Consider the following 27,962-nt stretch of genomic DNA (forward strand, 5'->3'; position numbering starts at 1 on the left):
TAACATCGCAGCTTTTGACGCACTTTTTGTCCGTGATCAGAGATTGAGTTTATGTTTATTTAAGTATTTATTGCCAATTTGAAGCACGTGAATAAAGAAGTGATCTACATACGTAATCTAGTTAACAGATATTTCGTAATCAGAAAGACTCTCTACAATTTGAATTGAGTGACCATTTGCAAAATTAACTTCAAACGAGATTTTGTTTACGAGATACATCTGTGTTTAAAAATAGATTTCCGACAGATTCGCAATATTTAGTTTTCTGTTATTATTATTTTACTTTGATATCTCATTAAGCTTTTCTGAGAATCTCTATGAATACTAAGTTTTCAGTGTTAATTAATACTTCTGTTTATGTACTTACCATGGTACCGTAAAAACATTGCAATATAGTAAATAAAAACTAACAAAATCCTCTTTGTCTAATTGGTCAACCCAGGGAACTACATATATGTACAGTGTAGTACAATGCAATAACCAAAATACACCAGTCCTTTAAATGTTACACCTGTATATCAATTAAATTGCGCACAAGTTTTATATCGTATAATCGATTTGTCACAATTATTTAACGCAAAAATATGTCAGTGTGAAATTTATACCTTTCTAACAGGCGATCTGGTGTCTAGAACATAACACCAAAATATAATAAATTTGAATATCATAATATTTGCTTATTGAGTATTACTGAAGATAACCGACTATAAGTTTTTTTTATACTGCTAAACACTACTAACACAACATTGCTTCTCTAAGTGCTTTAATTAAAATCTAAATAATAAATTATAAACAAGTCATCAATGTGATTATAAAAATATACAATGTGAAGAGAGAAACAGTTGTAACAGTGTCACTTCTTTATTATATTTTTCCTTAGTACGGTTACATTAGTACTACATTATGTATTTGTCCCACTTTATTATAAATTTATGAACTTTTGTGATTTTCAGTGGCCGTCTAATCAAAGCAGTCCAGTTCAGGTTACAAGAATACTACAACCTGACCTTTTGTCTAGTTACCACATTATTTCTTTGTAGTATCTTTATAACTAACAAATGGCCAACGGTTTTAATTATGCACATTATCCAGAACCCGTTAAACAAATAGCAGGCCATGTGGCCCTATAACGGTACACCTTTAAGGGTGAGGGGTTTCTGATCCTTCATGATCCTAGGGGTTACTCGTCAAACAAAAGCATGAAACGATCCGCGGCGACCCAAGACTATAGCATAATTAACGATTATTTAGCAAATCATGACCATTCTGCTCGCTAGAGTAGCCATCCAATCAGGACTACGGGGCGGGTACGTCACCACGAACAGTACCACGACAGATGTGGTAGCCCAACTCCGGCCCCAGAATCCCATTCACCAAGTGATATGTATATTTGCATAATAATTAGTCCCGTCCGCGGAGTGATATAAACGTGCTAAAAGTGACATATGGGATCAAACGGAAGTTGGAACTCTTCTGCGTGTGAGTCAAAGAGAGTGTAAAAATCTTCCGAACGTCAAATTCTCCAGGGAGAAATTATTTTGCATGGAAAAAATAGACTCGGTGACTCAAGTACGGGAGTCTGGGGCGGACATCGCCATACACGGAGGTATTGTCTGACAGAGGCCAACGGAGGTAATGTATTAATATTTATTTACTTTTCTTTTGTAATTTCTACTTCTTTCAATTTTTATAATTTTGAAAAAAAAAAAGGTTTTACTGCTTGTCGAAAATACTTTTTCGAAATTTGTGTCGGTTCACTAATTATACATGAAGTGTTACCCCCCATTTTAATATTAACATTACATTTTTTGATGTGTTTGTTGATTTTTCCCAATATTTTCAGCTGAAATCTTTTTTTTTTAGAAAACTGTTTTATAAATCTGTTTTAATGAATACTCGTGTCGACCATAGTGTTCTAGAAGTGAAATGCAAAAATGTACACTAAAAAGTGAAACCTCACGATGTCTTCCTATATTTCATTAAATATTGAATAGTATGAACTCTATACAATTTTCTTTCTTGTATAAATGTTATATTGTTTGAAGTAATTGTGCAACACTATTTTAAGTACATTGAAATGCTAAGGTTAAATTCTTTCATGAGCTTTCGCGCTGAATTTAATTATGAATACTAAAATAAAGATTCCTTCCACATTTCACGTATTAAGATGGTAGTGTGTAACTTCAGAAGTTGTACCACGGAACGGTTTAACGTATGTACGAATTCACTTTGTTTAATTATATTTTACCGCAACAATTAAATAGCTGTGTTTTGTATATCTATTTAATACGCGGTCATTTTTTTTTTATTCTACAATATCATATTTTAATATTTGCATACATAAAAACTAAATACTGTCCTTATAAAAAAAAATTGTCAGCTATGTGTTTTCTCATTAAATGTGACGTAATAGAAGTTGATATTAAATTATTGAAATAAAAAAAAAAAAAAAATTTTATTTCTCATGTGACGACTTGATATAAACTCATGAGGAAAATAGTTAGAGTCTTACCATATAGACTATTGCGCTTGTAATCTTGTTAGTCAGGAATATTAGTGACAAACTGCATCGTGGTAAAAAGGCATCTTTTATTTGCTGCACCATCTAAGATTGTTGATATAAAACTGTTTTCTTATCTTAACCTCATAGCCTAATATACCAGTTTTAAAGATTCCAAAACGAGAACAACAGTTTCTATAGAAAGTGAATTCTAGCATAATGTTTGTGCGAAAAACTATGTCATCAATATCGGCAATACATAAAACACAATCTAAATAGTTTATTGTTTAAAAGTACAATATATATAGTGTGTTGGTTGTCATTCTAAAATAATGACATGGACAATAATAGTACGCTACAACGTAGACAAATGTAGGAAAATCATATAATGACGCACTTCCAGCTCACATTTCAACATGCGCAATTCAGAGGCAAACAGCGATTTCTTAATTGTAAGCCTCGTGTACTCTTAATTTTAAAATTGTTCATCGCTTCATAAACTGGCGATGTATATAAATCGACGCTTTCCACATTCGCTTTAGCTTTGTGCGCCCGCGAAAATATAATAGTTATAATAAAAAGATTGTGTAAACATGGTGACAACATCAAGTGTACTCGGCTTAGCGATCGTACCTGTATTACACATATGGATAGAAAATACAAATGAGTATAAATGAAAAAATTAAAGCGCAAGTTTCCTGTACATATAAATCATAAAACTCAATCTAGGTCGGCGAATATCTAAAAGACACCATTACGGGATGTGTGCCGATATAAAACAGTTCATGTTTAAAGTTGTCATATCGCGAGAAAAGCAGGACCAACATATTCTAACGTGCATCTGTGCTATTTGAGGTAAATTATGTATTTCTTTAAAATAATTAACTATACACTTGTACATCAAAAATAAATTTACGATAATGTGTACATTTTTATTTTCAAAATTTTGAACACGAAAACATCAATCTTTGTAGAAGCACACAAGGTATGTTTAAATTAAAAAAGAAAAAAAACACTTCTAGACTGTTTTCATTTGTTAAGAAATCCATCAAGTATGGCTATTTTTAAGAATAAAACTGTCAATATAAACGACTTTTCGCGACAACGAAACGTTGCCATATCGTATTGTCAGAAATTTGCAACAAGCAAATTGTCAAACAACGTACCCCCATAAACTTTAAAGTGTTAATTTTATTTCCCAAGTTTATCATATATATGGTTTTTTTCTTTTTTGTTTGTTTCTTTTTAAAATGCTGCCTAAAATATGATAGAAATAGTATTTTGTGACTTTGCTTGTTTCGTGACGTCATCACTGTCACTAAAGGGTGTCATTTTTATCTTTTATCGGTTGAGTTTATTTATACACAAATCGGAAATTGATGTAAACTGTGTGTAATTTGTGTACAGATGGATTATAGTAGATATGAGGCGATAAGCTACTCGATACGTTACAGCTCTGTCTGGCCTTACTGGACCCGTATCACGGTGATCAGTACAGGGCACGCGTGAGGCTGAGGCCGTGTTAATTGTGCGTGCTGAGCCGGTGTATTATTATGATTTACGGGGACATTTATCTGTCAAGTTTCAATAAAAATCCGGAATAAACATAGCTAAATTATAGAGTTTCCAGAACAAACAGACAATAAAGGGGATTCTTCCCGTCACTGTCTTAGCGGTGTCCAGTTGATGGTCATTCAAGTTCACAATGACCACTTGATCAAGTGTCGATATTAGCGGCAGGTGCGATCCCTAATCATACGCTTGGCCATGCGTACCAGTGTCCGGTCCGGCCTTTATAGTCTCCCTGTGGTCAAGACTAATATTGAAATCAGAGGCGTAAAATCAAGTATCCGGAATTCGGTCTGACGATCAAGTGCGAGGCAGTCCTGTGGTTCCTTGTTATCTGGACGATAATGACGCTCAAGTGTCCAGCTACGTTTGAAGTGTCGCTTCATTAGTTTTTTTCGACCAACAGTGACGACTTTCATACTTTTGAAAAAGAACCATGACAAATATTAATGCGATTTGCCAGTGATCTTAGGACAAATAAACATGTCCAATTAAGACAAAAAGACAACCCCTCTCATGGTTTGAACACGCGTTTTTATGTAGTGCAAATTGACTTAAAGTAAATGCTTTTAATTTGGTGTTGTTTGGTACTGGGCAAAATGCTATATACAATGTAGTTGATATTCTTCAGTACTCACGGGTTGCATGTACTGAGCATACTCTATATACTGCATTTCTTTCTGAAATTGCAATTTTAAATATCTTCTCTCTAAATCATTAAGATCTGTCATGTTCAATGTATGTCGCATCCATATAGTTCCCATTCCGGAAGGTATAAAAGTTGTCTTGATGCTCTATCATGGACAGATCGAGAATTACACATAGTCGGCCACTTGACCATGTTACTGCGGACATGCACCAGATGTCCAGTCGTGTGAAACTTAAAAGGCACGTGCCGTTCACGTGCTAGAAGTCAGCAAAGTAGGCCTAACGCATTCGTGTTATTTGGTGACACCATACATGTACACATGTATAGGGCATTTTCCACATAATTTCTATAATTGAATAACTGTAAAGTTCTATTACATTGTACCTCAATGTCTCCAATAGATAAAATGGTTTTTAATGGGTCATTGCGTAAAAATCATTGATAACGGCATCACATCACCGAAGATGATATTGATAATTTAAGGTCCTTAGATGACTGATAAGTAAAGTTCTCCATAAGAATATTTTATACATATCTACATGTATAAATCAGGTTGTGCGTCTACCCTACAGGTTCAGCGTTAGAATCGTACCTGCTGCCCCTATTGCATGATCGTAAAAGGCGACTAAATTTAGGATATTATCTTTTCTCTTCTCCCCAACTAACCTTTTTTCTTCCTAACGTCTCCCTTTACACGTCCCCACGTTTGGGTTTCTGTTTTGTCCCATGGCCGAGACACACCAAAGTCTATAAAAGTGGTAGTTTCTGTGTAGCACTCAGCGTAACGAGAGTTTGTTTATTTCATTAGACGGCCTCCCAAGTATGCGGCGTGTTGCGTGCATGTAGTTTATGAAAAGTGTTTTCGGAGACTGTGGTGTATTCGCGTTGTATCTTCTTGTATAGTAGAACTGTTGCCCTTTCTATAGTTCTACAATGTATATCACTGAAGCAAGACACAAAGGAACACACCCCATCCGGTCAAATTATACTGACAACGGGCGTTAGAATTGTACCTGCTGATCGTAAAAGGCGACTCATTTTCTTTTCTCTTCTTCCTTAATGACTTTCTTTTTCCTAACCTCTGCTTTGACACCGCCTCACTTTTGGCCTTCGGTTGAGTGCTCGTTCCTGTGAGATAGTCTATGGTGCAGAAAACAGTAGATTTGGAAAATCTATGAAAATAAGGCACATACCTTAGAAATATAGATATAGTCATTTAACTGTAAAAAATACCTGTACAAAAGTATATATATAATGTGAATACCATAGTAACAACAAAAAAATACCTGAAAAATTGCAAAATATCAAGATTTTTGGCCTAAAATTGCAGAAAATTGTACTCAATTTTTTTCTTCAGACCTGCTTTAAATTGAGCACTTCTATCACAATGGCAAAATAAGCTAATTTATTTCATAGGTCGATTGTGTGGATTTTTCATTATTTTTCCTAAACCCGCGCCATGGATTTTCCTTCAAGTAAAGTTAGCATTTCCGGTCAAGACGCACTTCCGGAGGAGCCCAGAATTGTAATCTTTAACGCATTTTTGAAAAAATTGAAACTGAAATCAAACCCTCCATATTGGATGTACCGATTTCAGAATATATTTGATTTTTAATAATGTTTTATGCATGGCTCAAACCGGGGGCTCCCCACTTAATGAAAATATAGACCGGGGCCAGGCTGTTCTTCTCTGGTCTGCTACCTATTGGTTCGATTCTGACCCCTTCGAGACACCCCATAGTCTATAAATGTGCTAGTTTCTGCTCTTGTTTAGTGTTCAGCATAAAGGGACTGTGACGACTGGTTTGTTCATATGTCTGGGGGACGTGTGCTTATTCGGTGTCTTCGGCGACACTTTTATGAGAGGTACATTTTAATAGCACCATAAAAAGGTAAGAGTTCCACACCAAAGTCTTTAAAAGAGGTAATTTCTGATTCTGCTTAGCGCTCAGCATACCGAAGTGGGATGATTGGTTAGTCCGTTGTCAGTATAATGTGACCGTGTGAGGTGTTTTGCATGGTGCCTTCGGTGGCATGCTTCATTGATGTAGAACTATGATAAAGGCGGAACAGTTCTACTATACAAGAGGCCATAAAAGGAATATACTGCAGTCTCCCGAATCACGCACCACACACTACATATACGGTACACAACAAATACATGGGAGGCCGTCCTTACATGACACTGGCTGTTAATAGGACGCTAATTTAATAAACCAAACCGCACCAAACTGTGAAAAGGAGACACACCACGAAAATACTGCAGCCTCCCAAAACACAGACATCCATACACCACAGCCTCCCAAAACACAGACATCCATACACCACAGCCTCCCAAAACACAGACATCCATACACCACAGCCTCCCAAAACACAGACATCCATACACCACAGCCTCCCAAAACACAGACATCCATACACAGTGTGTACATAAATGTATTCTTATATCCCTCTAGTTAATAGGAGGTTAAGATGTTAATACAATACACCAAGTATAAAGGATCCCAATGTCGTCAGGGATATTTCTCCGTCTGAAGATAAGAGTGTCGAAATGGCTTTGCACGGGGAAATGAAAAAAATATATATATACATAAATATCTGCATGTATTTTTTTGCCGAATAATGGAAAAAATCGCAATTTTAACCAAACAGAGATCAAAGTTCAATTATTGATTATTATAATGAAGGCCTCCCCTGATATGCAATTTGCATGTATACATACACATGCTTCATGTTTTGAGAGGCTGTGGTATTCCTCATACAAGATCATGGCGAATGCTGTTGATTAACTGATCATGAAGGTCAAAACTGCGGCGGTGTCAAGAGAAACGTTAGCATGCATGTACTGCATCATTTAGGAAGAAGATCCTGTATTCAGTCGCCTTTTACAACCACGCATTGTGTTGTGTTCTGTCTTGACAATATGAGAACAATTCAAATCGTGTAAGTTTTGTTTGAGTTTGTGTGTTTGTTTGATTAAATTATGTAGGGCGGCCTCCAATGTATGTGCGGTGTGTAGCATGTATATAGTGTGCGGTGCGTGTTTTGGGAGACTGCGGTATATTCGTGTTGCGTCTTCTTGTATAGTAGAACTCTTGTCCTTTATATAGTACTAAATCGCTGAGGCATGCCGCCGAAAACACCAAGCCGCCGAAAACACCATCCGGTCACATTATACTGACAACGTGCAAACCAGTCGTCCAGCTCCCTGTATTCTGAGCGTCAAGCAAGAGAAAAAAACACTTATAGAAAACCTTTTGAGCACCACTTTTAATTGTGAGTAGATTATCACTGTAAAACATGTATTAGTGTATTTTCAAATTCCTGGTTTTTTTTGTATCGCGCATAACTAAAATAAAATGATGGGTCAATTTGAAAGAAACTAGGGTTTAAAATCACTAATCATTTTACAGTATTATCGACTGAAAACAACGTGTTCGTATGTTCCTATACTGCACTGTGTAGAAGCTTGATTGGAAGAGAAACTAATATTTTGTGTTTTTAACATAACGAAGACATAATAGACAACTGTCATCCATACCATCTTAAAGTCAGTCCGCCATAAACAAGTGTACCTTACCTGCCTACTTGTAAATTATTAACTGTACATCGATTTCCCCACGAAATAAAGATGATGACATGGTATAGGGTGTTATGTGACCCATGTCCGGCCCCCATTAAAGTACAGGCCCCCTGAGAACAGCCTAGACTTCGACCCGCGTCCTCATGGGAATCGGGCACAGGCATTATGGACCTGTGATCATGGTTAAAGTTTGATGTGGGGCTATAATTGTCTCCCTAATAATTAGTTACTGTGTCTGTATCACAAAATCGCCTGTTTCATACCCAGTCACAGGGACACAAACATGGCAGGTCGCTGTTCGAAGATCATTTGTAAATATTTTATAAGTTTAATCAAAGTATATAGCTGATTGAAGAGGCGATACTGAAGCTGATTCACCTGTACATATCTGTACACCAGTGTGGGGATATCAGGAGTAAGGTTGACGAATTAATTAGCAGAGATACCTGTGATCGGATGCAGAGTGGTGACATTGATGTGGTACTCTGTAGTACCGGACGTCGGGACAAGTTGCTTCATTATTTTTTCAATGGTAGATATCATAGACAATGGATTAATAACTTTATTGATCTGAAATGGCGTGTGTTACGTCGATGTCTGTCTGGGTGGTAAATGCTACATTGATAGATTGGCTCTCACTCCTGGGTACCGTTATATTTAGCCGGAGAAAAAATGAACAGATGGCTCAAAAGTCTGGAGCCTCGTTTACAGCAAATCATGTGACGTAATTTCACGCGCGGTGGGAGTCACGTTTAATTTAGAAAACGAAGACGGGCACCGAAGCCGGCACGAGTAGAATTAGATTGTCATCGACTGTAGCTTGTGTAAGGGGAATGAGAACAAACTAATTTAATCATATCAATTGATATAAGATTGTCTTGCCATTTGTGTTATTGTTCCACTGAGGCCGTAGGCAAATTTGGACTATCAGAGTTTTCTAATTAGCATTTAAAAATACACCCGTCTGAAATTAAATGCTATATGCAGCTAGTTGTTTTATGTGTTGCGCGAGCTGATGTGCGCGTGCATTATTAGTTGATGGAACTTGTCACTAGCACGAGCGATTGAACGGCAGCACCGTGGGAATAGACAGCCCCGAGCGTCGGGGAAAATATCTCCCTTTGGAGAAGAGGATATCCTTTTTTTGGATATTGAATAAACAGTGTATCAGGAGTACACAGTCACAGACAAAAATAAAACCGTCCACACTCCCCTGGATTTGGTAGATATACACTTTCTGAGATTACGTGTGACTGGACATATTGGATATAATAACTTTATCCGTGTGCTTTTAAGCAGCATACTTTTCGATGGACTAAGTTGTATTTCAGCTGCGGTACAATGTGACTTAATAATACAACCCCATGGAGAGATTTTAGATAAAAAAACGAAACAAAAATATTATGGAAGGGACTGATAGGGATGATGTTAACCCCTAGTCATTATGTACCATGTGCTCATGACAACAATTTTTATAGTCTATATTCTGAAAGTACATTTTCTAAAAAAAACAAAAGACAAAGCGTTCTTATATATAGTGGTTAAAATACAGTTATACCACAGCGAAATACAATGTTTAACGATCTTAAAGCTCAAGACGAAATTCAATTTGCATAAGTTTTCCTTTTGGAAAAAATATTCTCATCAAATAACCAATGCGTAAATTATGTGCAGCTACATGTATACTTTGGAATGAAAATGCTAATTTGCAGAGAAACTATTTCCCATTCATCATGATAAGTAATTGTATTAATTCTCTAAATCTATTTAATAATGTATGCGTAGAATTGATATGACGGCCCACAGCAAAGTTAATGATTAACAGAGCGATAAATTCATCACGTGACCAATCGTTTAGGATAACACAAAAAAATGTCATTTGCTTGGAAATGTAATAAAACCAATTTCTGGACGTATACAATTGTCCCAGCGTCGAATTCCGCGGTGTCGGGTATCTTTAAAAGCCCAAGAACCGTTAAACGGCATACAGTAAAATATGGACTGTGGTATTGTGTTAGTCATTCATTCATTTTTTGAACTTAGACCATAAAAAAGACATTATTTATATACAATTCATGTATTTGAAATAGAAGAGAGAGAGAAAAAGAAAAAAATCGTCCAACTTTTGGGAAATTATTTTTAAGCATGAGGTTTGAAATTAAAATTTGTGGGAAAGAAAATGACATTAGAAGAGCTGTACGGGTTCTTTAGAGTCGGAATCAATTTAGACCACTTAGAATAGTTATTTTGATAATGTTATAATTAACTTGAATGGACATGTATATATATTTTATGTTAGATAAAACACAAAAATATGTCTCCGGATAACATGAATATTTATTCAAGTGAATCCTTATTATTTAATCTTTTTTATTATAACTTTATTGGTGGACTCTTTTCTCTTAGAAAGTTTTGTGTTGCTGTGCAAACAATGAAGTGCGACGTTATAAACGGCGACCAATGTTTACATTATGGGCTGATGACATATGATATAATAAGACAATGGAAAAGCTTGTTACAATTAACATTTTATTTTGTATGCATAGAGGTGCTGGTGGAAAATATACCTTTTTCCCTTCCGTCTTTTTTTTTCATCAACATCTAGCATCACTCACCTACTATAGAGCTAATTCGCCAATCTTTTACACTGTGCCATTTCGTTTCTGGTCTTAAAGTTAAACATGTCGATCAAACTGCGCCGAAGCGTGAAATGTGTTGCGGATACATCCCCCTTGTCAAATGGCACGTGACACCACAGGGAAGGTTGTCGCGTGCCTGTCGCGTGCCTTGAGTATAAATTGAAGCAAATATGTAATCTAATTTAGTTGGCGATCAAGGCGGGAAAGGGAAGTGTATTTTGGGGTGTTATTTTCTATTAGCCGGTAATTATTGGAAGATGCTTAAATGACTTTGTTATCAAAACACGGGAAGCAAATCTCAGCACCAAATACACAAACCTAAAAGTCCTTTTGTCAGCGGTTCCGGAAGTATCCGACACCAAACACACAAATCCGAGTTTTATTTTACCAGGAACGTCGGATGTATTCAATAAATGTCTATCAATTAGATAAGGACGGGAAACCGGAAGAAATTGGTTGAATTCCTATTGAACTTATGTCTACAAACGTCAACTGCAGTTTACTTTACAAATAGGGCCCTATATCTTATAACTCATTCGAAGTATTTTCATATTTTTATTTATATTTGCTTGAGTACACAACATTTTACACATTACCAGCGGTTCAGGAGATATTCATCGTCAAAATATTTATATACAGGGACACAAAATATAATAAGAACTGATTAATAATAAGCATGTAAACGCGTTAGCATCTAATTCTACAATTTTACGTGTACACAAACAAACAGTCATGGACTTTGGTCAGGAATTAAATATTCACTTTGCTCAGTGTATATTTTGATCGACCAAGTTTTACAGACTGCTTCGATCGTCTGAGTTAGATCTTTAATCAAATAATCTACGATTGATTCTGTGGTATTCATCATTTTACAACACTCATCGATTGCATTGAATAGAAGGTAATAAACATTAAATAATCAACAATTGATTCTATGGTATTTATTATTTTGCTACATTTACCGATTGTATTGAATTGAAAGTAATGAACAAAAATGCGTTTAAGCTATATACAACAACGATGTGTCATTATCAAAAGCTTATAAATTATGGATTTATAATTTTTTTGATGTCCAACATAAGTTCATAACTTTTTGGACCTATTGCCATGATTGACAAAAAATAACGTTGTTTGGATGTTGGTTTTTTTTCAGTAACAGCCACCAGGAAATGACACAAAACGATTAAGTTCACAATGAAATAATATTTTATAGTATTGTAGTAGAAACGGATCACCTAAATGTACACTGCAGTTGAAACGCTGCGTAGCTTTGTCTATCTCTTGTTTTTAATGCATAGGATTAAGAGTACTTTTGAATACATTTATGAATTCCCCGTCTTTGTCATCAAATGATAATTAAATAATCATTCACTCCTCCCATTGATATAACTTATAAATATCTTGTAATAATTTAACCATACATGTTAATATCCCTTTCTATTAAAATAGCAATATTGTTAAATTTTAAGTTAGTGTAAAGACATAATTCGACAAATGATAAAAAACAACAAACAATACGTTAACTTGCTTTTGGTAAATTACTAAATTTAACAATTTTCTGTACATGTTAGTAATTTTAACTGAACACAACATTGTACATGGTCATATTGTGTCAGAAATATACATATCTGGATGAATATTGCTAAGAAATAAAAATTGCTTTTTGTGACGGATTTTATCAGACAAAAACTACGCTTGTAAACTTGAGCTGTTGTGGCATTGATACACCCAACACGATGGTCTTCTCCGTGTTCAATGGAGCGAAACGTAAAATAACCGGGACAGGATGACGGTGATTCCAACACTGACTGCGCATGTTCCGACAGCACATTTGTTCACAAATATGGCCAGATGGCTGAGTCGCGACTACAAAGGAGAACGCTGTAAATCTAGCCCGCTATCTTACACCTTATGGAGCCGTAATAAATGGACGTTTGATTTCATTGGGTACTACCTTCTTACGCTGACGGCACCGAGACAATTGAGATATGATGACTAGAGGGAAATCACTCAGAAAAAAATAAATGTGATTAATGTGTGGAGCTGGTGCATTTTTATATAAAATCTGTAACGGAACAACGTAATTAATGATTTTTCGGTCAATAAGTGTATGAGAGTCTGGTTAGATATAAAAAAAATACTAACTCCAAGCAATAGTACCCGAGGGCTGACATTCGTTCAAGCTATAGAGTTCATTGCTTTGGGTGATAGAATGCATTATACACATGTAGTGTTATTCTGAAAATCACATAGGTAACGAAACTATAATGTAACCACGATTTTATTGAAAATAGTTAATAATTAGCTAACTCGGCAGATGATTTATTGTATTTATATCGTTTTGAAGGATGAGAGGAACATAAAAGCATATTGTTAATGTTGCTATGGAGAAATGATAGTCGAGGACTGATATAAACAGTCCACGTTTGAAATTAGAAATGTATTTGATTTAATAATAATGAGATTAATTACATTTGTATCATAAACTTGTGTATCAGAAGCTTGTTAATATTTCATGGATAATCAACATTTTGTAGCTGATGTTGTAATAAAGAACATATTACTGTAGCCTAGTAGTATCTCAACAGCTTAGCGTTGTTAATGGTTATAAGGGGCAGCCATTTACCTGTTGTTATATACGGAGAAGGTACATGTATTACAATTCGTCTCCCGGTGTTGGAGAAACTGTGAGCGACATACACCTTACATTGCCGTGCCTCGATATAACTAACTCCTACTCTGTTAGATAAACTGAATATTAGTTTTGCGGATTTAAGTTTAATCAATTAGACCTGCTATCGGCGTGGCGAGCTCGCTATCAGCTCTATTATCATGCATTTTATTGATGCTTTTTATCACTTTGTGTAAATGAGACTTAGTGCTTCCGAATCGGAAACTGTCGTAATGCCATTAGGCGGGTTAAAATCAATATAAGACAACCTAAAACTTTTCATATATCAATCGCTGGCCATTTGTACGGCACGTCATCGAACACTCGGATTTGTATAGATACCAGAGAGTTATGGAAAAATCCACCGACCTACTTAGAAGTGTTACAGTGTAGAACGGTCCCGCAAACTATGGCTAGTTAGCATACCATTATAAATAAATCAAAATTTTAAAAACAGAGAAAATAAGAACGTGCAAATATCGACACGTTCAATATCACAATTACATCACTATACCAATATATATCATTATGTGAACATGATGAACTCATTATGTGAGCACAATAGCCTAAATGCAGGCATTTGTGTTTGTCAAGATTAGCTGATAAAGCTGACAAAACACTAGGCTAATCTGTAAATCGTGAGAGGAAAGTGATTATTGATTAATAGCGATAAAAAGCATTGTACATAAAGGGAGGGTTATTGTAAACAATGGCTAAGTACCGCACAACGTAAAACCATGTTTAGATTGAGGCAATAACGGTATGTTAATGATGAAACATGTTTTTAGCATCATTTAACTATAAAAACCCTATTAGAGCGGTTACAATTACATGATTACATTTTTTGTGGTGAATTTTGAAAATAAAACCACTCAAATATGGTGATATATTATCTGTTACAATCCTAAGATAGATTTACTCAGAATGTCAAGAATACAGATATAAAAATAAATAAATAAAAACTTATAAAGAAATGATAACAACTGAACTGCGATTTTTTTTCAAAGTTCTTTTCAGATTTGTTTTAACGATAAGACGATTTATGCGTATAAATCCGAAAGAAAGCACAAAATAACACCAATAAATTTGTTATCAATAGCAATTTATATATATATTTACTATTACAGATCACATCAACGATAAGATGCCGATCAGACTAACTGACGAGGAACACAGTGACCTGAGCCTGGACGATTTCGCAACTGCTAGTAGCACAGGAACTGACGTCATGAGGTTAGATGGGACCGGAAGTGAACTGGGTGAAGAAGAGATATCTGAATTCGATGAAATGAGCGACGAATGTGACTCGGAGCAAAAAGGTTCAGACGATAGCATGTCGTCAACAAAGGACCAAAAATCAGGAAAAGATAAAGCGGAGCAAGAACCGAAGGTTCCAAAGAAACGTGGGCCTAAAAAGAAGCAAATGACAAAAGCTCGCGTAGTGAAACTTCGAATTCGCCGAGTGAAGGCGAATACACGTGAGAGAAATCGCATGCATGGTCTTAATGACGCGCTGGATGAACTTCGCGAACACGTGCCTTGTTACTCCAAAACACAAAAACTGTCAAAGATAGAGACCTTACGACTTGCTCGTAATTATATATATGCATTGGCCGAAATTTTGAAATCTGGAATGAAACCAGACAGTGTGTCGTTTGCTAAAGCTCTATCTAAAGGATTGTCGCAGAATACTATGAATCTGGTCGCTGGAGGTCTTCACCTTAATCCACGAACACTGCTGCCCGAGTCCTCCTTCTCCAAACCTTATCAGTTTTACTTTAATAATTCGTACGACCTCTGCTCAACAGGGAGTTCCTCTGTGCCTTATTCGACGCCTTACCAAATGCAGCAGATAACGAACAATTACAGCCAGCCTGTCAACAGCACACCCATGCCGGGTCATTCTGTCCCCATATCTCGACAACCCATCACTTCCTGTCAAAACAATATGTCGCCTATCCATGCTTCCGCCCAGCCTCTCTCCTACATGGCACCACGGAACAACAGCCCTTTACAGGCCCAAACAGCTAATTCTTCCCTCCAGATTGAAGCTATGACGTCGTCCAATTTTCTTCGTTGTGACAATTCTGTTGATTATCAGTGTAATGGTTTGGCACCAGGGATGTACGGGGGGAGTACTAATACCATGGCTGGACCCTTGCCCAGTGTTCCGGACTGTAGTTCATACACGTTATTGGACGACCTAGTCGAGTTCCAATCCGACTCCCATGTAGATACAGATCTCTCCATGATAAACACAACAGCGAATTTATTTGACGTGACCGGATGATGTGTCGTCATTACGCAAAGTTCATTTACATTTTCTCAATACAGTTGATGTCATACATATAACGTTAGCATGCATAGGTTTAAAATCAACATTCGATTCGTTGTCTTAGAAATCATTGTGGGTAAAATTGGCAATCCTTTATCAGAGGAAATAAATACACCAATGTATATAGTAACAATGATCTAACATAAAAGGAAATGATTCATGATTCTTAGATTTGCGTGTTAACTTTGACGTGTTTATTGTTCAGCATACAGCTGGAACGAGTTCGTCTCGTGAGCTGGTGATACCCGGATGTAATTACACGACACGGGAGAAGTTTTGATTGGACAAAATATTGGCTCAGATATATTCCCATGTTCTGGTCACCTTCCCGATCATCTCGCTAATGAGCGCGTGCGTATTTAAATATTGATAGTGAAACATGAATCACCATGTTTACTGCTGACTTCCAGTTCTCGAGACAAGTGTTTCGCACGTGCCTTCTGTCACGTGATAGTTCTAGTCATTCTCACAGACAATTTTCATGTCATAAACAATTGATTCTCTTCAATATTCTTAATTAGTTGGATTGTTTATAGAATTAATTATACATTGACATAGCAGAATTTAATTACGAACATAAGTGCTTTATGAAATATGTATCCATATGCAATATGTATTTTTAATCTATTTCATCGTATTGAATATCAAATCATTTGTGTGAATAGTTTATATTTTACAAAATGAGCATTTCATATCAAAATCCATCCATAAATGATTGCCCTGGTAGCTGACTGTCTTTTAATGAACCATGTGCCTCTTTCTATTAATTAATGTTTTAATATAAAAAAATATTTATATTTGAATAATGATTTTACATGTAGCAATATAATATAAACGTATATTTGATGTATGTTAAGTGTACCTGTGTGTAGACACACTGTAGCAGTAAGCTAATTAATAAATTACTAGAAGTTTATTGTATGTTTATAATGCCCTGCCTTATGAATCTTTTAAAACTATGTTAAACATGAAATATTGTCTGGGAAACATTTGTTTCTACATTAATATCATTAAATTTCACAATACTAATCATCAATTAGTCATCCTCTTTTGGACACGGTTGGGTGGTACTGATGGGTAATCCCACTGAAGATTTAGTCTAATACTTTTATCAGAAATAGTTAGTGTTAGTAGGACATATCATTTATCGTGTCCGGTGATATTGATTTAAGGATGTGTATTACATTAAATGTGCACTATGGATTCAACAAGGAAGTAAGTACTGAATAACTATTGTACATCCCTAAATCCCCTTTTAAGATTATATTTCAGTAACGACGTGAATTGGCCCACTTAGACAGACTCTGAAATAGTTTTCTGAATTATTCATGGTAGATAACACTGCTGATCATCTATTGTGTATTTTCCACGTCATTATCAAACCAAAATACCGGTTACTATTACTACGCTGATCATGAATGAATGTAAATTTATATTTGTAACTTCAAATATCATGGCATTTAAAGAAGGTGTTTGTTATGAACCATTTGTGCTATCAAAGAAATTAGGACAGCATCTTGTTAGGGAAGATAATTACCGCCGTTATCAGTTTACGTTGAAATAATAAATGTCACCATTGTAAGATTATATCATAGTATTGTATGTCACAAGTGTTATGCAATAATTTTATTCTCGACTCATCTAGCTCACACCCAAACGGCTTACTCTTTATTTTTCACTTGGCATTATTTTTAATCGTGCAGCAAAACAGGTAATAAAGACTCGTACTAAAAATTCAATGTCGACCACTTAACAGGCTATATTAGTATTAGGAATTGTTTCTTGGTATTTTATTCACCGACTTGTACAAATGAATCGTGCTAAACAAGACAAAAGTTTTATGTTATGCCATAACTATATCGATGGTACTTCAACGGTGCTATCAGTTTTTCCGCATATCTCCAGAACAACTATCTCAGACTTTAATGAAAATTGGTTTTGGCCTTACCTCGCACACACAAGACACTTAGGCCGTCCTTACATGACCCTGGCTGTTAACAGGACCTTAATTAATCAAACAAACAATACTAATATCTATGCATTCTATTCAATATAACACTTACAAACCAATAAACACAGTCTGATAATTACTGATTACTTTCGTCTATGTCCCACCTGCGAAGTAGGTTTTGTGACCCTTTTTTCAGAAAATATTTTATTCAATATTCCATGTAGAAAACAATACATTTTCCCTTTACAGAAAGCATCACATACTAATTTCAAACATCATAATTTTCTATCAAACATGAATAAGGTGTTGTGGCCTTGGACTACAGGTCAAAGACCAATTAAGTGCAAACCAGTACTGCAGAAATTATAAGTTATGAATATAACTACATGTAAAGTCTACGGAGGTGTTTTTTTTTAATCCTCACCATATCCTTGTACTAAGATATAAATTGCACATATGCTGGTTTCGTAAATCATTATTTAAGATTCATACGGACAATTAATTGGTAAACTGTTGTTTCAGAATAGAAACATATCAAGAGGCCTAGACGTTGGTTTTACATAGATCAAGCATTGAAATGCCCGATGGTTGATAGAGAGAAAAACAATAGAATCACTAGGTAAAGTGTCTAAATGATTACAATCACATGTGCCTATACGAAAGGTGTTAACCAAGCACCACTTATTCTTGTACTTTTACAAGTTATTCTAGTCAAATAATTTTGATATGGCAATTGTCGAAATGCAATTATATTATGTACATATATAGAATGTTATAAATGTTTTGAATAAACTAACTGTCGCATAAACATATGTTTTGATGTTTTGTTTACTAATATTTCGTTATGATTATCAATACACATGGTTATATTATAGTACATTGAATAAACATCACTTCACAATATCCAATGCTGGGAATTAATAATCCGTCAATTTTATACCTACATAAGCAAATACAAATTAACTGACCAGCGACCAATTCTCGCCATCGCAAGTGTATTGGTAAATTACAGGCGAGTTTTCAAGCCATTTTTTTGCGGAAACATGTCTAGTAGCGGCTACTATGAAAAGATGTGTTATATTCACGAACATTCGCCTTTAATCAAAATGCGATGGTTAGAATTGGTAACCTGCCAGTAGAGACTGGAGTACACAGTGGTTTTAGCCAACATTATTTGTAAGTCTACACTCCCATGCAGCACGAAATAAGAAAAAGCGTCCTTTGGATCAAACTCTGACTCAGGTCGTCATGTTAACATATTGAATTAGTGCACCGACATGGTAGGTTAAAATGTCATTAAAAAGAGAGAAAAATAGATATGGGTATGATTTATCAAGGTCGACCAGCAAATATGCAAAGTAGCTAACTTTATTCAAACCCAAAGGGAAATGTTTTACTGATCTTGCTATATTTTATACTACCCTTAACTAAAAATTGTGGTTTTTTTTAACAAAAGATATCTTTCTCCTCATCTTCTTAAAGTATGACGAATTTGTATGTGAATTATAAACAAAGCTGGACACTTATTTTTGAATGAACCTAAATATTATTTTATCTGACATTTATTTCATGAATCGGGTGTTTTTCTCTTAGTTATACGCTGATGTTATTGGGACATTCAATAAACAGTTTATGCAGTGTTATTTACTATTAACCTATTATAATTGTTTATTCTGACTTGTAAAGTTCTTCTCATTTCCTACATTAATTAGACCTCTATTTCCTTCAATAGTTTGTCCATTTTATCCTGTACTTTAAAACAAACCTGCAAACTGCGCATGATGATGAATGGTCCATCGGTCAAGGTGAAATAAGTGCAACACATCATGAATGTTCCTAGCATTCCCAACAATGAAATAATAATGACAAGAGACACACCAGTTCACTCACGATTTTATTACAGAATCTTTATACAGTGTACTAACTTAATACAACAAAAATAATTTTTAATACTAGTAAGATCATCAACTCGGTGAGAGGTAAACTGCAAAACAATACTACATCTACCAAGACGTCGTAACTCGAATGACTGCAATATCCTCGTGGTGACACTAGGCACTGTCACCCTCTAATGTAGGTAGTATTTCTATTATATACATACCGTGTCCTTCATTCTGTATTACCCGAGTTACTAAATCTGTTAAAACAGGGACACTCACACAAAACCGGATCAAAGCAAATATGTTATCACTTGTGATATACAATGTGTATATTTTATCAAACAACCTTGTATGGTAGATCAGACATAAACATATTCTATACAGTCGAGACTGTCTGAGCGACCCCCTGTATGTAGCGACTCCCTGTCTTATGTGACCTTACTTGAGACCCCCAACGTTTTTTGCTATATCAACATCTGAGAAAATCTCGAAACATAAAACCATTCTTGTGTAATGGTGTCTACAATTCATTATCCAATACATAATAAGTGTACAGAATGTTGTTTTAACCAGAAAACACGAATACCACACAGAAAAAAATCTTTCATGAAGTTATGCAATACAAATACTACTTAACTTTCACAAAACATTATTATTTTTATCTTATCAACCTGTAACCTTTATAAAAATCTTAAAACAGTAAATGGAATTTTAACATTTGCTTCGTAACTGGTTTACATTTCTTTACTTGAACGTGTAGATGGGACCGCACGTATTGTTACAGACACGCAACTCTGTTACATATTCTTTACACTCATATTTACGGGTGTAGCACTGGTTTAAATGGTTCGTTTGAGACTGTGTTACATGACTACTCATGCAATATAACCTATGACGTCGAAGTGTCAACAAAATTACTGGGGGGTTTTTCGGTAAAATTTGTACATCACTTTAAAACTAGACCGGTTTTACTGTTTACAAGGAAACAGTGGGATTTGCCTTAAGATATCGTTCTATGTTATCGTATATGGAATCAACCTGCAGACACGATATTTTAGAACGTTTTTCTCCAGAATTTTTTTTAAATGTCTGAATATATCAAAGTTCATATTTGCCGGATTTTTATCGTGGCTTAGAAAAGTTTTAAATCATAATAAATAAGACTATATAGAAATGAAGATGGACGGTACCGAATCGTAAACTTTTGATAAAAAACTAATATATATTGAACATAACCAAAATGGGTCCCACTTTTTAAACGAAGCGAAGTAAGTTGACACTGCAATGTTGTTGCCGAGAACACCATGTGACTACCTTGACTTTGTGACTTCTAGACTGAAATACCTGTTGTAGGTTTTCTAGTTCAAAACGTTGAAGCATAAGAGAAAAAAACTCTTCCATATATGCATATTATGGATAGGTACATTCTACCCTCAGGATCATAAAACGTCTCGGGTTTTACAACATGTTATAACCTTCGGGTAAAATGTCACTATCATTCATATCCACATATAAAATGGTCTCATATCATTATGTAAGAACAGCAATAGTTCCTGAAATAAAATGATTGCAAACATCTTTTAAAAAGTTAACATAGTTAAAAAATCATACATATAAAAATATATATTTTTATGTGCATTATATGGAAGTCTGTCTAATGCTACTTTAAACAGAATTTGTTTATACATCGATATATGTACATATAAAACATTACATGTAGCATAGGGCGTTAGAATTGTACCTGCTTGCATGATCGTAAAAGGCGACTAAATTTAGGATCTTATCTTTTCACATATTCCTAACTGACTTTATTCTTCCTAAAGTCTCCCTTGACATTGCCTCACTTTTGGCCTTTGGTTGAGCGCTCTCCCTTGTGAGGTAGGCTCTGGATGCTGTTCCCTAGCCGAGACACATCAACGTCTATAAAAGTGGTAATTTCTGCTCCTGCTTTAAGCGCTCAGCATACAGGGAGTAGGACGACTGGTTCGTCCGTTGCCAGTATAATGTGACCGGATGGGGTGTGTTGCTAGGTGTCTTCGGCAGCATGCTTCAGTGACATAGCACTATGAAAGGGCAACAGTTCCACTATACAAGAAGACACAACACGAGCATACCGCAGTCTCCAAAAAACGCACCTCACACTTCACACACGCTACACACATACACGCATAAATCGGAGGCCGTCCTTACATCACCCTGGCTGTTAATAAGACGTTAATTAATGAAAAAAAACCCAAAGAATACTTGGAATAAGAAACCAAAATTAAAGCTTATATAAAGTACTTTTCCAATGATTATGACGTAGTTAACGAAATGAAGATTAAAGCATATTCTGATTGGTCGCAATTCATCTTGGAATAACAAACAGCGTACACCTTGGACAACAGTTATATTGTTTCGTATAAATTAAACCGGTACTATAGATACTTGATTATAATACGTATTGCCTGTTTATTAACTAGACTGACAAATCGTGTTTCAGGTAAACAGTTCAAGTTTATTTTTAAGTTTAAAGTCAATACGTTCAACTTTATTTGATGAAAACATGTAGTGGTATATTAAGTGTAATGAATTTTGATGCTATATGCCATAATAATAGGGAAGAATATGAATGGCACGTGACCTTAAATTGGTACTGTATCACATGGAATGCTCGTTACTGTCATTCAAAGGTTAAAGATGTTCCACCGCCGACAGAGCATAAATGATATTCTTCATTTGAACAATAATTGGTGTTTAATCGTGTATATATATGCCTAATTAAAACAAAAAATAATATAAAATAATTTATTTCGCATTTGGTGCATGCGCAATCAGTACTTCATTCCATATAGGATATAGTGCCACAGAATTTTTTCGGGATGCAATTAATTATTTTTCATATTTTTAACTTGAATCAAAATTAGAAGCTCAAACTTTTTAACGGTGGTAATGGTGTAAAGTAAGTAAATTTTTTAACTGAAGAAAAATACTAAATCCTCTCCTCCTGTTTTTGATAGTGATAAAATACCATTTGTCAGCGGTGAAGCATCTTTAAACAAACATATATATGGTAAGAGTAGGAACAACTCTATATTACTATGAATACAAAGATAGATACCATGCAACAAACAATTAAAAATAAGTAGTATTCTCTTGTTGCAGATTTTTGATATGGTGCCATTATGTTATCATGTTAATTAAGCAAAACATATATTACCACGGCACTGTTTCTGTATCGATAAACTACATACATATAATTTATGTTGGGGCAGATCTGTTTATTTCCCAATAACTTGAGTGCAGAACGTGTTCCGATTCGATGCGTATAAATACATGTAAACATTGACGGACTTCCTTTTACATTCCACAAAATCACGTGTCAATGTTTACAAATAACACATATACGAGACAATCGGAGACATACAATTAAACAGATTTAATTTTTTGGATATGTTATTACTATTTGACATGAATAAAATAACTGAAATATAAGAATTATTTTTGTGATGTCATAGAAAAAAGGGCGGATGAAGCTGTCAGTTGAATGGCTGTTGTACACGGTTAAACATGACGGCAGTGGCAATTGTAAATATTATATAATAACGTGCCTTTGCAAAACGATAAAAAATTGATATCAAAGTGGACTGAAAGCAGTTCTGTTTCTTCTAACACAACGTTTGTGACTAAATTCAGAAGGGATACTCCATGTAGGTCTTTTTTAAAAGACATTTAACTTGATACCTCACTTATAAGAAAAATGTTATAGGGAGAGTAAAAGTTACAAAATGGTGTTATCTCGGTAGGTCTTATTTTACCCACCAAAATCCAATTAATGCAATTAAAAGATTACAAGATTAAAATGAGGAATATTTCAAAGCATTTTTAAATATCCACAATTATGTCTTATGGAACCTAAAAAAAGAAAATAAATAACATTCAGAACTAAGATCAAGAACGCCTCAATACAACTAACATACAATTCTCATGAGCAAAGGGGGATAATTCAAATTGTTCAGTGATATAATTTTATAAAGGTAAACAACAATAGATACAAGTAAATAAAGACAAATACATACAACCACATCTAGACAAAGACCATGCTTTATGCTGGCACTAATCGTTCCCGAAATTGGCACGATTTTTGCCATCATCTAATCCGACTCAGATCGTCAAAGTATTTATGATATAACTAAAGCCATCGCATGGACGGTTTAAGGAACGACAGATCCAAATAATTTAGGATTGGTCTTCTTTTGCCCATTTGTCATTCTTTAGGCCGCCATATAAAAAAAGATTGTTTTGTTATCTTCGTTTCTTCATATATTTATCTGTACAATTGAGCATTTTTCTCGTTTCGATTTAACTGCGATGGAAACAAGTCGTTCTATGATAGAAATAAGACATCGTGAACATGTTTTTTTTGTGCATTCATCGAAGTATGGGTATTCCCAATTGCAGTAAAACGCACAATAAAACGTAAAAGTTCTCTTTATGTGGTATGCATTTTATGTGTTATCTACTTGGTGTTATACTCAAGCTAGAGCTTTATACAAGTATAGCTATCTGATATTGTGGCGCTGTGAAACCAGCGTACGTCGGTTAGATCAAGTTATAGGAAACCGAATAGTTGCAGAACAAAAGGACGTACGGATTATAAAAACAAATCCATAAGTATTATTTTTAAATATGAATAAAATAGTTTTAAGGCCAATTTCAATCTTGGGCATAACGGAAGTCTGCAAGAATGAAATGTCCAGTACATTATTTCATACCTTAGCTTGGTTTTATGTTTGTTGCTTTGGAATGACCCCTCGATAACCTGAACGTTTGGAATAGCGATCTCAATTTCCTTTCGCGAGTCACAATCAATTTCCAGTACCACGATGTCTCTCATACACAGCGTCTTTTTACTCACAAACTGCGAACGAATTCGTGGACAGCGAAGTTAAGTAGAAACTGGTCCTGAAGCATAGATTCAGAGAAAATGATAACAATGTTAGAGCTCTCCTTCATTGCATCATCCTTCATTGCATCATGGTACACAGTGGTTTTATATTTATTTCCTAGATGATTCAAGTCTCTGTGTACCAGACAGGTTTTAAGTTCCGAGGCTTCAAGGACGTTCGCGACACACTCTGCAGTAGAAATGTCCAAAGCTCCATCCGAACATAATATCATAACATCATGCTTTTTCCTGCGAATTTGTTCAAAACATGGCTTTTCTTTTAAAATTAGTCTTTTAAAAGGTAGTAACAAATATTTTGTTAAGAAATGCGCTACACATCGTAGATACCAGCATTTCAACAGTTGTATGCAGACATATAGCTCAAAAAGAGTGCGTAATATCGACACTAATATAGCCGATTCTGTCACACGATCATACACGTCGTCAGATGTCATCAGTTTCACCGTTCTGATGTCATTATCATTGACCTCTATAGTACTGGATTCTCTGTTAATGTCGTACCAACCTCCCAGGAATAAAGCATTAAACAGTGAAGTTGGTTTGATGAGAAAGAACATACCAGTCTCGTACAAAACGGATTCGGTTTCGCCTTTATCTACGTTGTATTCGTGTCTGGTGATTTGTAGTGATCTCAGTCCATAACTATTTGGGGCTATACTAGACACAAGCGCGGCTGTATATCCAGTGTAACTTGTTTGGCGTGTCCACCTGTATGGACCTCTATAACAAGGGTGACCACTTTCAAACTTACTGCCATAAATTAAAACACTTACTATATACGTGGAGGGAGTACACCCTAATAAAGAAAGACTATTTGAATCTATGGATGGGTTACCACTGTTATGAAAGTCATGATTGAACGATAAATGTGCATTGTGTATATCCACATCCATGTGAATTCGTGGGTAACTTAGTTCGATCAAAGACCCAATTGGTGCATAAACTGTTGATAACAGTACAGGAAACGGCTCCAGGGTGATACTTGTAAGTTCCTGTCTGACCACACTGAGATAATCTGTATAAGGAGTTATTGTCTGCAGCCAGCATGTGTACGTACCGTACTTAAATCCATTGCCTAAATGTAAAGATGAATCTGACATCCATGAATATGTTTTGTAGACTGAGCGGTTCAAATTATTTCCAAACGTCCACACAAATAAATCATTGTCAACCGTAAACAATGGAAGGTCACATGGAAGTTTGATGTCTTCGAATTTCATAACTTTATACGTTTTTCTTGTCACATAAGAAGTGATACTGTCTGTTTGCATACATTCCTTTTCCAGTATTGAGTGGTTCAGATCATAATATGTGAAATGTGTTTCTGAACACAATCCTTTATGCGGCATGTCTTGGATATATTTTGGTCTGTTGATAGAGAACGTTCCTTTAAATGGATCATCGTATAGAGTTCGAAATCTATCTAAACCATGAGCAAATCCCGCCATACATGTACTGACCAGCCACAGTAGACCAACAGATATCACTATCATAGCAATTATCAGTACCAATACTCTCTTTATACCATGTTTCTTACAAAAGTTACACACTCGAGTCGTATATTCCGTTATGTTTTCTTGAAATATTGTCAAAATACTGATGAAGATCATGCAAGTGAATAAATCATTATTCCTTATGAAATTGTTATCACTCATAAAAAAGAACACATTCATCCAATGGAGTGGCGTTGACAAAAGGATTCGTAAAACGATATCAAAGCATTTCTTTTTTGTGATAGCCATTTCTGATTTCAGATCACTGATTACCTGTAAAGGAAAAAAAAACATAGATGGAAAACAGGCATAATATGTGTTTACTATGAAATGTAAAACACTGTTTTATTTAGATATGTGGCCTGTCTAAACTAATGGCTGCTTCCTCTACAATATTTTACAAGGAATGAAAATTATTTAATAGGAAGTACACCTCTGATAAGAAGTCACATTTTCCTTGTACCAAACATACGATAGGATTTTACGGGCATTTTGCCGTTTTGGCCATATGCACGACGAAAAAAAAATTCTTGATGGGTTGTTTTGGTAAGTTATGTTTACGGACGTTATTGTACTGTTGTCTTCTTTAAAAAGATGTTTAACAATATTCCTACTTTTTCTCAGAATAGCAACTTATGCTACCCCCACCCCTTAATGTTTAGTTATGAGAGATTTCCGTGGTCCGTGTGCTTACATCCCCCTCCATTTAATCCTCCATTTAATTTTTGTTAATTTTCAATTTCAATATTTCAGAATACAAAAGAGTAAGTATAAGTGACCATATTTATATGGATCAATGTTTGTATAAAACTGTTGTTAATTTTTTAAGAGACTTAATTTTAGATGCCGGGTGTCTAGGTATAGACTATTAATAACCCTAGACAGCCGACAAGACTTCAGACTAAATATTACGGCTAAAATAGATCAAGTTTACTGATAACCCCCGTGTTGATGATGTAAAAGGGAATAACATATATCTTAATAACCACAACCAAAACAGTACTGATACAAAAAATAATTACTAGTATCTCAATATCCAATCCTCTATAGTTTGGCTTTTAAGTATATTGCTATTAATAGATATGATCAGATACCATTGTGTATTAACAGATATAATTGTATTTGTATAAACATGTATAGAAAAGATGTTTTAATTTAGGGTATTGTAATGCCAGAGTATAAAAAGAAAACCAACGACCTACATGCACGTTATATAACTAACAACTGTCTAAACACAGTAACACAGTGACATGTGACTTGATACTAAAATTCAGACTCGTGAATTTTAAAAATTCATTCAATTGAATATCGAGGTTGCATCATTCAAAAATGATAAAATAACCAAATATAGGGATACATCATTGACCTGATCATTTGCAATGTTTACATCGATCAACCAAAGCCAAACATTATACTCACTTAATCTAGAGAAGGCGACACATTGAGTGCTTATATCTGACACTTTACATAGAGTTTGTACACCATTTATAAACAAACTGTCGGTTATAGGAAATTCCAGTCTGGGGATTCCCCAATCACGCCTCTCATAAAGTACATTTTAATCAAATAAATCCTTAATATAACCCATATGCTACCAAAAAAGAACTCAATCTACCAAAATAAGTCGATATTAAATTATGTATCGGGATTAATCTTGGAACTAAGATCCTCCACTTCAAAATTTTGTGTTTTTTTTATTAAAACGAGTCCTTGTGTAACAGTCTGTATAGGTTATCTCCCTTAT

At 35.0% G+C, this 27,962-nt stretch overlaps 2 protein-coding genes across 2 annotated transcripts; one reads left to right on the forward strand and one right to left on the reverse strand.

Annotated features, from left to right (window-relative positions):
* The first annotated feature begins 1,479 nt into the window (after positions 1-1,479).
* LOC138314614 (neurogenic differentiation factor 1-like) lies at positions 1,480-18,707 on the forward strand. The gene is made up of 2 exons (XM_069255027.1): positions 1,480-1,632; positions 14,739-18,707. Exon 2 carries the CDS (start codon positions 14,756-14,758, stop codon positions 15,899-15,901), a length of 1,146 nt encoding a protein of 381 aa, XP_069111128.1. The 5' UTR covers positions 1,480-1,632; positions 14,739-14,755; the 3' UTR covers positions 15,902-18,707.
* Positions 18,708-24,670: 5,963 nt separating this feature from the next.
* On the reverse strand, positions 24,671-27,731 carry LOC138316466 (uncharacterized). The gene is made up of 2 exons (XM_069258160.1): positions 27,638-27,731; positions 24,671-26,491 (listed from the first exon to the last, which is right to left on the reverse strand). The coding sequence occupies exon 2, from the start codon at positions 26,465-26,467 to the stop codon at positions 24,671-24,673; it is 1,797 nt and encodes a 598-aa protein (XP_069114261.1). The 5' UTR covers positions 26,468-26,491; positions 27,638-27,731.
* Between the last annotated feature and the right edge of the window lie 231 nt (positions 27,732-27,962).

This window comes from Argopecten irradians, chromosome 2 (genome assembly GCF_041381155.1).
Source record: "Argopecten irradians isolate NY chromosome 2, Ai_NY, whole genome shotgun sequence".
Lineage (NCBI taxonomy): Eukaryota > Metazoa > Mollusca > Bivalvia > Pectinida > Pectinidae > Argopecten > Argopecten irradians.